At 51.3% G+C, this 10,702-nt stretch overlaps 5 protein-coding genes across 5 annotated transcripts; 4 read left to right on the top strand and 1 right to left on the bottom strand.

Annotated features, from left to right (window-relative positions):
* Window positions 1-3: 3 nt before the first annotated feature.
* ASPZODRAFT_129524 (hypothetical protein) lies at window positions 4-1,003 on the top strand. Its single transcript, XM_022722283.1, has one exon. It carries the CDS (start codon window positions 349-351, stop codon window positions 853-855), a length of 507 nt encoding a protein of 168 aa, XP_022583629.1. The 5' UTR covers window positions 4-348; the 3' UTR covers window positions 856-1,003.
* A 1,249-nt stretch (window positions 1,004-2,252) lies between these two features.
* ASPZODRAFT_1400413 (hypothetical protein) lies at window positions 2,253-4,012 on the top strand. Its single transcript, XM_022724619.1, has 4 exons — window positions 2,253-2,569; window positions 2,636-2,670; window positions 2,731-3,778; window positions 3,828-4,012. Exons 1-4 carry the CDS (start codon window positions 2,359-2,361, stop codon window positions 3,833-3,835), a joined length of 1,302 nt encoding a protein of 433 aa, XP_022583628.1. The 5' UTR covers window positions 2,253-2,358; the 3' UTR covers window positions 3,836-4,012.
* A 176-nt stretch (window positions 4,013-4,188) lies between these two features.
* Window positions 4,189-5,274, top strand: ASPZODRAFT_60314 (hypothetical protein; the record flags this gene model as incomplete). Its single annotated transcript, XM_022728909.1, has 1 exon — window positions 4,189-5,274. One exon carries the CDS (start codon window positions 4,189-4,191, stop codon window positions 5,272-5,274), a length of 1,086 nt encoding a protein of 361 aa, XP_022583627.1.
* Window positions 5,275-5,329: 55 nt separating this feature from the next.
* ASPZODRAFT_1400683 (hypothetical protein) lies at window positions 5,330-6,824 on the bottom strand. The gene is made up of 2 exons (XM_022724620.1): window positions 6,799-6,824; window positions 5,330-6,742 (listed from the first exon to the last, which is right to left on the bottom strand). Exon 2 carries the CDS (start codon window positions 6,396-6,398, stop codon window positions 5,385-5,387), a length of 1,014 nt encoding a protein of 337 aa, XP_022583626.1. The 5' UTR covers window positions 6,399-6,742; window positions 6,799-6,824; the 3' UTR covers window positions 5,330-5,384.
* A 1,363-nt stretch (window positions 6,825-8,187) lies between these two features.
* ASPZODRAFT_150052 (hypothetical protein) lies at window positions 8,188-10,592 on the top strand (the record flags this gene model as incomplete). Its single annotated transcript, XM_022725565.1, has 3 exons — window positions 8,188-8,215; window positions 9,021-9,056; window positions 9,763-10,592. 3 exons carry the CDS (start codon window positions 8,188-8,190, stop codon window positions 10,590-10,592), a joined length of 894 nt encoding a protein of 297 aa, XP_022583625.1.
* Window positions 10,593-10,702: the final 110 nt, after the last annotated feature.

The raw sequence follows: 10,702 nt of genomic DNA, 5'->3' as shown, positions 1-10,702 counted from the left end.
CCTGTTGTCGTGTACTCCGTACCACACTTATTATCCCCTCATCTATCTTTGCAATGGCTGATTACCCTCGTGTTATCTTTCCTGAAGGGACAACCCGATCCCTGGTGGACCTGGGGTCTGCAGCTGGGATCTTTCGCTGTTCTGACAACGAGCAGGATGTCCTGAAGTCCGTTCTTCATTGCAGTTTCGAGGGTTGCAGCGAGGGAAAAAATCAAACAGAAACAGTATCTAGAGAAAGATGCGACTGAACTACTTGAACGGGAAAAGGCCATCTACCACCTACTTTCTCGGAATGAGAATATTCTTGAATGCCTGGAGATTACAGATAGGGGCATTCGACTGCCTTTCATGCGGTATGGGAACCTTCGCAAATACATTCAAAAACAGGCCAATTCCCTGGATGATGGCATCAAGGGTAGATGGGTTCAGAATGCTATCATGGCAGTTGCCCATCTACACCATCATGGAATTATACATGCAGATATCAGCCCTCGCAACTTCCTAGTGGCTGATGATCTCACAATCAAGCTCTGTGATTTCGGCGGATCTGGTATTGGAGAGCTGCAATCTCTTGTGGCAGAAGAATGTTATCAATCCCCTGGGCCGCGGCGCACTGTTGAAACAGACCTCTTCGCGCTCGGCTGTCTTGTCTATGAGTTTGCAGCTGGTTCACCTCCATATGCGGATATTGAATGGGAAGAAATCGGGCGCCGGTACAAACGCCGGGAGTTTCCAAGCCTCGACCATGCCCTGTACCGAGACATCATCCGCAAGTGCTGGACCTTCCAGTATACCAAGGCAGATCAGACTCTTCGAGATCTTGAACAGCAAGAGAAACCCCGGACGGACAGTTAACTAGCGGTGATGGTGTGCAGAGGTTAGTTATACCTTGTGACCTATCATAAACGCTGTGTTACCCGAGCAGTCACCCCAGCCTCGAGAGTGTCGGTTTAAGATTCGAGACGTAACGTACTGATGGAGCAGACTGATCACATCGACTAGACTGGATTCTTGATGTAGATAGAGTTTAGTATAGTTCATATAGTTAGTTTTCAGTACTCCGTACTCCGTACTCCGTAGTATGTAGTAGTATTCATGGTTAATTTGATGTCAGCAGAATTGTAGTACTTGGTACCTTACGTAGGTATCTTGTCTGGAACATAGAAAGAGACAGACAATAGGATTCTATAATTATTGCTTTCAGTAAATTATCTGCCTGATTTGAGACACATACATACCTCAAGTGTTTTTCGTTGTCAATCATCTCATTCATCAACAAGGAAGACAATGATGCGACTCTGATTCGGCATCCTTCATGCAGGACTGATCATGATCAACAACCCCCCCCCCTTTCTTTCTTTCTTTTTCAGCCTTAGGATGCAGAAAGCAAGCCTGTTTATCATACGGAGTACGGAGTATCAGCCGTATGGTCGAATCTATTTGACAAGGGTCGATGCTCGCCCGTCACCCTTCATTCCAGCCATGACCAATGACCAGCATTATTGTAGAGCGCAAACAACGTGACGTCGATATAAATCTGAAACTCTGTATCCTTTTTCCTCCTTTTTTCTTTTTTTTTCATTCGGTAATTTCAGTCAGAACAAAGACGAAATATAGGGCGACCGGTTGGGCACACTTTCCCCTCCCCCCCAAAGACAATTGCCACCCACCCATCCACACGGTTCTCGGGATTCGCCCTCCTTGATGCTCGGCACAGCGACATGTTCTTTGCAGATAGGCGAGCGATTGGCTCTCCCGAGTCCACGATGAGATCAGGACCTGCTGCCACGTTGGAATGCGTCGGGGGGCTGGTTTGTCCTGGACGCCCGATCCAGTGAGTTTTGACACCAACCCTGCAAGCCAACGCGCTGCAGCCCATCATTGGCTCATGCTTGCTCCAGCTGATCGACCCATAAGAAAAGAGTCCAGTAACAGAAGGTTGCTTACCTGTCCCTGTTGCAGGAGATGTGTGGATGAGAAGGTTTTTGTTATTATCTTTTGGGGTGTGTGGGTGTGTTGTTGTTCTTGCCTGAAAGGGAGTGGTGTGTCTGTCATGGTCGACCTCCTCTTCGACAGGCGAGATCTCGCTGGTTCTGGCCTTTTGACAACTCGCATCAGAGCGAGTCTCAGGGGTAATTCGCCGTGAGTAATAATCATATTGAAAAGACCTCGCTCGATCGGAGAAAATGCTGACTCTTCCATGGTAGGATTGCCCACTGATTCCGTTTCTTCGGAAGCCAGACAGTCTGAGCCGTGTCCGGGGCAGATGTCATGCAAAACGGCAATTCCGAGATCTGGTGCTGTTGCAATTGAACTGTCTGCGACGGCTGTGAACGCTTTGTCCAGTCGGCGGATTACATGGCTGCTGCTGAGCCCCTGGGGCGCACATTGAGAAGGAAGATGGGTGCCGCGAACCTCAACCGAGCGCAGACATTCCATATCCCAACGTTGTGGACGATGTCAGTGTCATCAACTGCGTCGAGCCCGCCGTCGCTGCGGCCCTCTTATTCCCAGAGTGTTGTCTCGCAGTATAGCGAGCTGGAGCTGGAAAGTGTAGGGAGCTCTCGGCGTGAGTTGGCCGACCTCAAGTCTTGGGATTTCTACTGTCATACTGATAGAATCTTGGGCATTCTAGATTGGTTGAGCCCGAGGCCAGAGTCAAAGCAACTCGTAAGTCGTTTGCGCTATATAGATCGCTGTGGGTGATAAAAACTGACCATGGGGAAATAGAATACATTCCGTAGCCGCCTCGAAAGATCATCAACCATCAGCCATAACAGAACCTGTTCAGAATCTTTGTTGCATCCTAGATCACGGAAAGCAACGGTTTTTTACCATGGCGCCTCGTTTGAAATTCTCAACCCGAGAGAATCGCTAAATGTGGCCCGTATCGTGTCCTACATCGAAGACGTCGATCGGGCCTCTTACGAATCCCTTTCGAACCAAAGGGACTCAGACGCACCTAGCCAGTGTCTAGACTACTCTTCTGGCCGACAATCCCCAGAGATTGATCGCCCGTGCTCGCTCGCTACATTACGGATGCCGACAGACCCTATTGCTGATCAGTATCCAGACTCAGATGAAGACTTAGATTTACACCTGCAGTTTCCGTCTCCCCCTTTGGAACGGCATCACACGCTGCCAGATATTTATTGTCATCAATACTCCCCCAAAACGCCACATTCGTTGACCGATGCGCGCTATCTTGAAGAACAGGATTCCATAGCCCAAGACCAAAGTCAGCATCTCGCAGACAACGCACAGCGAAGAGCCCGTGTTGACATCGTTGGAGATGCGCCATACCGGCCGCTACCGTCGATTTCCGAGCGATTGAAGCACCAGGAGGATCCGGCCCGTTTGACCTGGCGTCATTCATTTCCCGACTCCTACCGAATTTTGAGTTATTATGAGAACTTTCATCACCGTTCCCTTTCGCAGGCCGAATCCGCAGAGGATGGCGATATTGGCGAGCCGGGATCGCCGGTGTACGACGACAGAGTCGACGACACCGAATGCTCCATGACAGCTGTTGCAACCAGTCACACGAACATTTCACTTCCCTTTAACGGCGGGCCCGGTTTAATAGACTCGCCATTTCAGCGACTAGATGGGCATTCTACACCCGTTATCCCCGACATCAGATTCATGGACATTGCTGCCTCGGACCACGGTCCTCGGTCTTCCCCTCTCACCCTGGAAAATGGGTTAAAGGGTGGAAGCAGCGCGGGGGCCTGGAATCCACAACACTATACAGACCACAACTTGTCGAGCAGGTTGACTTTGAGAGACATCGAGCCGGCCTCCCACCCCCAACCAAAGAAACAGAGCCGGTTAAGTGCCCTCTGTGGTCTTCTCCGACTCAACTCCGCCATCAGGAATTGGCGGCAGAAAAAAAAGATGCCAGTCATCAGCCAACCTTTCTTCTTTACCCACGACGGCTCCGCAGACGAGCGTTACCTCCCCTCCATGACTACCGAGCAGCACAAATGTATGCCCGAGGCTAGCCTCTTGATCAGCTAAAAGTACATAATACTATCTTTATTCTTCCTTTGTTATCTTCCGAGCCATCTCCTCTGATCGAATCTACCACGGGTCACCCGGGGTTCACTCTGACGTAGTTCACATATATTACATGCATTTCTTTCCCAAACCTCTTTGCGTATTTTCCAAATCCAACTAGTTTCCACCATGGCATACGCACATCTGCACACTTCCCCCGCTGGCCCGGGCGACACCCGCCCAACCGCTCTCCAGATCATCCACGACCAAGACCTCGCCCACAGACTTGCCGACAAGGTCATTCTTATCACCGGCTGCTCGTCCGGGCTGGGGGCCGAGACCGCGCGCGCCCTCGCCGTCACCGACGCGACGCTCTTTCTCGCGGTGCGGAACATGCAGAAGGCGCGAGCTGAGCTGGCGGATCTCCTCCTCCCCTCACCAGACGTAGACTCTGATGATAATCAACATTCGAAGCGTTCTCGCGTCCGCCTGCTCAAGCTCGATCTGTCCAGTTTCGCGAGCATCCGCGCCGGGGCAAGCAATTTCCTGGCCCAGTCGAAGAAACTGCACATTCTCATCTGCAACGGCGGGGTGATGGGGACAGACCCAATCACGGACCGGACAGCGGACGGGTTCGAGAAGCAGTTCGGGACCAATCATTTAGGGCATTTCTTGCTCTTTGTCCTGCTGAAGGATATGATGCTGTCTTCTGTCAGCGAGGGATTCCAGTGTCGCGTGGTTAGTGTGACCTCTAGTGCGCACCGGATGAGCGGTATCAGATGGGAGGATATTAACTTCACAAACACCAAACCCGACTCTACTGAAGGTGAACGGAAAGACAGCAGTGGCGATGGCAAGTTGGCGGCTCTGGCGTACGCGCAGAGCAAAACGGCCAACATCTACATGATGAACGAGATTGAGCGGCGATACGGCCCGCGAGGCCTGCACGGGCTAAGCGTGCACCCTGGGGAGATCTTTACGGGACTTCAGAAATTCGTGAGCCAGGAGCTGTTGGACGAATGGCACAAGCCCGAGATGATCCGGTTTGTCAAGAGTGTGGAGCAGGGGGCCGCGACGACGGTGTTGGCGGCCGTAGGGAGACAATGGGAGGGAAAGGGAGGCGTGTATCTTGAGGATTGTCAGGAGGGAAAACCGGTGGAACCCGGTTACCAGAAGGGGGATCCAGGGTATGCCGAGCATGCCTTTGATTCTGGGAATGAGCGAAGGCTATGGGATGAGTCACTGCTGATGACGGGTATATTGAATTCGGACTGAATAGGTAGGGTCTAATCTATATAGCTATGTACAATTTATTATCAACTTGACTATCACACACACACACTCTCTCTCTCTCTCTCTCTCTCTCTCTCTGTTTTCTTTCAAACTCATTCCATCGATGCCAAGGCAGCACTGACAATGCTTTTCCGCCGTAACTCTTGCTCACTCTTCTTGCGTAGCTCCCGGCCAGACAGGTAGCCGTAGTTCTTATCGATGCGGTGGGAGATCAGGGCGTGAGAGCTGCTCTTCCTGCGCAACTGCGGTTCCAGTGCTGCGCCGTCCCCCAGCCCTCCGATATTGCTTCCTCCGGTGGGACGGAACCGGCTGGCTCGCAGGGTGACTGCGCGTCGACGCGGCGAAATCTGCGGGGGCAACGAGCTGGGATGACAGTCTTCATCGGGGAAGGCTAGCGGGGGGATGTCTGCACCGCTCGGCTCATCGCTGCTGGACATGTACGCTTTGCGGACCGAGTCGATCCCCGCGGGAGCATGGCACTGCAGTCGAGAGATAACTTGTCGTTGCAGACGGATACTCCGTTGGTCGGTACAGCAGGTGATGGGTTCCATACTGCTGTCCAAGGAGATGAAGTCTATAGGCGAAGAGTTGGGGCAAAGGAACGGCGAGTCAAGACTGGCCACCGAAGGAGAGGAGGTAACGGGGGATGATGAGGAGTCCTCGTAGTAAGATTCGTCATCCTGGCCTGTCTGAGGCGGGGTCAGAAGGTATCCCGGAAACCTGGCGGACGGCTCCAGGGCAGGCACATCGGAGATGGAGTGAGGGGTGGTCGGCGACGCGGCGGCAGAGGCATCGTCCGACAGCTCATCGGTGGTAGTGGTCAGGCTATGTTCATGCAGTTTCTTGGTCAGTATCCCAATCGAGATTCGTCTGTCTTCGTAGGGATATGGAACGGAGGTTGGCGGCGGCAGCGGCGACCGCAGAAACAACGATCGAGACCGGGATAGGTTGCGAGGCAATCGGTACGCGGAGACCTTTGGCGACGGACACCGCGAGGAGAGCGGCGATATGAGACCACTGTCACTGTCGACCATGACCCGGTCGTCCGACTCGAGCGTGGGAGGGTGTGCCGACGATGCGGACGAGAAAGAGAAATCTTCAAACATGATGCCAAACGAGGTGGAACTCTCAACGCCCGGCGTTTGTCGGAGTATGTAGTATATAAATGTTGTGTTTCTTGGAGATGTACTGAGGGGCAGCCCGTAGGAAACACGGTGGATCGATCACGAACAATCCTCTTTGTCACGGTCGCCTTCCAGTTTAAAAACGCCTCAGACCAATCCCTTCTGGAGACTAGGCTAGAGCGTGCTTCTTATCTGGAATGACCCCTTGCTCCTGAAAGTACGGAGTAGAAATGCGATCAGGGGCGCTGACGGTGCGGTCTTGCCGGCAGGTAGCCAAGGGGAACTAAGCAGTAAGCGCTCTCCTTTTTTTCCCTTGTTCAGAAGCACTGGAGAAGTTAGCGAGTTCTCTGCGAAGGCCAGACCGTTGGAGCTAAGGTCTAACAGCATTGACAATAAGTAAATTATTCGAGGGCAAGACTCACGAGTCCCTAGGAGTTGTCTACTCCGTACTGTAGACGTAGACGCCTCCTTTAGTTAGCGGCAGGATGGAGCGAGACCGGATACAAAGTGATAGTCGATATCCATAATCCCCATAATATTGTGGGCTCCAATTCCACTTTAAAAAAGAGAACGCCAGGGCAGGAAATTCTCTAGTCGCCACCCGCCAGGCGTTGGCCGCGCAGAGTTTTTCCTGGGACTCTCTCCGATTCGATCGCGAACAATCCTTGGTTGACGGTGCCCAACTAGACAGAGGCGCCTCCGTACGGAGTAGTCCGGTCCAGGCAATCGTACAAAATCATTGCGATCAGCCTTGCCAAGCTGCTCCAATCCGTCTTCTCGAAGGCTTCTAGAAGCCTTGGGCTGCGGCTGAAAGGGTGCCGTTCTCTCTCCAGAGTTCTCCGTAGTCCGTACAGCCCCCTCCTTTTCTGGGTCAGGGGAACTGACTATAATAATAATACCATCCTTCTAACCCTCCCCCTTGTGTAGAGAATACCGTACGACGTAAGATCTTCACGATGGATCGACCCATCGAAGCGATTGAATCGCTGAGATCGTTCTATGAGGGTGATGGACCTGTGGAGCTGTAGCCTCGTTGCAGTCGTCTATGGATAACGAGAAGTCAGAAAAACTTGAGATTTGTCTAGATGCAGTGCAATCTCGAATGTCACGTCTGAAATGAAGACATCAATCCTGCAGATTGCTGGAAGATAGGCAGCAGTGGTTGGAGGGAGATTTGCAAAACAGCTATACGGAGTACTCTTATTGAGCTAAACCATATCTAGTAGGATACCGGAATAACTATAATCCGGGCATCATATCAAAACATTGAGATGACGTTGAAGTAAAAGAACCATACAGGTTCCACGTACCGGCCTGTAGGAAATGGAATAGCTAGGAGATCCTATGCACACTAAATAAACCTGAGGATGTGTCTGACAGATGTCATCTGTCGACCGTCACCTTTTCTGATCTGAAACTTCGATATCATTTCTAGTCCAACTCAAAGAGACCTCGTCGAAGATGCCGTCAGGGCACAGCTGCCGCCATTTATCTCTTGAGGCTATGCTGGACTTTTCGCAGCCAGCTCTTTTACCGTCGGATCAAAGACAGGCGGCAATCATTAATTTTCATCGGCTTATCGACCGCTATAACCTCGAACAAACTTCACAGAAGAGGTACAAGCCCGCTGCGCTTGCACAGGCTGTATTTGATCACGTCTCGTCCAAAGATGCATTCTTGATGTTTTTTTTCTCATTCCTATTTAATAAATTATGCTTCCAACCAGTCGATGCGCAGAATTTGAACACCAGTCCATATCTGCGATACTTTGATGATATCGTATCGTGGAGTCCAGAAAGGTTGGAAAACGCTAAGGATGCAATCGAAGACTTCGCCGAGTATATCATCGAGAATTTACTCCTTCCACGTATTATTCCTATTGTTCAAATGTGAGATTACTGTCTAAATTGAGTACTGACCAAGGTGATGCTGTCAGTCAGAGCATCGGCGGTCAAAACACCACAACCCACGCCTGCGTCCCTATCCTCATTACAAACGGCCGCAACAGCCAGTTCTAGACAACGAATATCCACTCTAAGGCAAAACTGCCTTGTTCGAGATCATCATCGGTGTGTTATATCTCGAAAGTTCGACCGAAGCGAAGCCGAAAAGCGTCTTAAGAAAGACGGGGAAGATTGTAAGGATGATGATGGAAATCTTCTTCGAAACGAGTCAAGCGATCGATTTCAATTTCTGGAAGTTGCTCATATTCTACCTCACTCTCTGACAAGCGGGTCCTCTGATAATATGGAATTGGTAGGGCTGTTCATGAGATATATAATCATTTTATTGACACAGCATTACAGAGTGATTCGAAGAAAAATGCCCTCCGCATTCTGGACATGTTTGATCATGGAATCACCCATCTGATTGAATACCCAAAGATCGACAGTCCTTTGAATGCTCTGACGCTAACACTTGACTACCATCAATTATTTGGTACATTTAAATTATATTTCGAGCATACAGGCAACCCATATCAGTATGAGATCAAGTCAACAGACCAAGATTCCTTCTTGAGCGATCCATTGTTTCCTGTTGTTCGCACACTGACCCTCAGCCCCAACCGCACCATCGACCCCCCATCTCATCGACTCCTCGCAGTCCATCGTGCCATTGCGTGTATCATAAAACTCAGCGGTGCGGGGGATTATATGGACGATGTTCTTCGTGATATCGAGGAAGTGAGTGTAAGGGCAGACGGCTCAACAAATTTGGGACTTATAATGAATCTCCGGCTCGGTGGCTGGTTAAATTCCTTGACTGCCTATTGATACACGGGATATCCGGCTTAGCATACAGAGGACAAGCTTCCGAGATGATAAAAGAGCATAAGCATTCTTGTCTCCATCAGTGACTGCGGCTTCAGGTTTAATGTTATTGATCCGACGAGTTCGTAAGATTCTTCATGTTCCCTAGGTCTATTCGTTACCACTTCAGTATAGCAATTTGTGACCAGCATTCCCCAAAAATCCCACAAAAGTGGTTAGCGCGTATTTATCAGCTAAAGCTAAAGGGTTTTTGCAGTTGTGGTGCCATTTTTGCAATCAGCCGTAAGGAGCAGTGAGCGATAAGCAATTCGGAGATGGGTTGGACTCCCCCCCGCCTTGGATGCTTCCCCCGCGATCCTGTTTGTTCTCTACCACCACCAACTAAGGGAGTAGCTAGGTAGTTAGTTACTATCTTAATTACCACACACCTATCTTCAAGCGATCATCTATCGTCATGGCTGCATTGTTGAAGAAACCTCTCAAGCTTGCCTTGGTGCAGCTTGCATCTGGTATGTCGCTACCATCGCTTCCAGGATACAACTGCAAGAGTTAATCTAGTTTGTTGGTGGCGGTAGGGGCGGATAAGATGGCCAACCTTGCCAATGCTCGCAATAAAGTCCTCGAAGCAGCTCGAGCGGGTGCCTCGCTGATCGTGCTACCGGAGTGTTTCAACTCGCCATACGGGACCCAGTACTTCCCCAAATACGCCGAGACGCTCCTGCCTTCGCCGCCGACCCAGGACCAATCCCCCTCGTACCACGCACTGTCGGCCCTCGCGGCCGAGGCCAAGGCATATTTGGTTGGAGGGAGTATTCCGGAGCTGGAGCCTACGACCAAAAAATACTACAATACCTCGCTGGTATTCTCGCCGACGGGGGCCTTGATCGGCACGCATCGCAAGACGCATCTTTTCGACATCGACATCCCCGGCAAGATCCGGTTCAAGGAGAGCGAAGTGCTGACCCCCGGCGAGAAGCTGACCACGGTCGAGCTGCCGGAGTACGGAACGATCGGGCTGGCCATCTGCTACGATATCCGTTTCCCGGAGGCGGCCATGATTGCCGCACGCAGGGGTGCCTTCCTGCTGGTCTACCCGGGCGCCTTCAACCTGACGACGGGCCCGCTGCACTGGTCCCTGCTGGGCCGCGCCCGCGCCAACGACAACCAGGTCTATGTTGCGATGTGCAGTCCCGCGCGCGACATGAGCGCCACCTACCACGCCTGGGGCCACAGCCTGGTCGCCAACCCCAGCGCCGAACTACTCACTGAGGCTGGCGAGTCCGAGGAGATCGTCTATGCCGAGCTGAACAGCGAGTCGATCGAGAACACTAGGAAGGGCATTCCCATCTATACCCAGCGACGATTCGACCTGTACCCAGACGTAAGTGCCGGGAGAGATAACTGAGATACCAGCACTCTGTGATAAATAGATTCAGCGTATTAGACAACCCAATTGTTCTTCACTGTACTCGATAATAATATCAATCCTCTTGTGTGTAGTATTTTGAAATGCGA

The sequence above is a fragment of the Penicilliopsis zonata genome, assembly GCF_001890105.1.
Source record: "Penicilliopsis zonata CBS 506.65 unplaced genomic scaffold ASPZOscaffold_3, whole genome shotgun sequence".
Taxonomy (NCBI): Eukaryota; Fungi; Ascomycota; class Eurotiomycetes; order Eurotiales; family Aspergillaceae; genus Penicilliopsis; species Penicilliopsis zonata.
The sequence above is the reverse complement of the archived record's forward strand: the minus strand, read 5'-3'. Positions and strand labels throughout refer to the sequence as shown.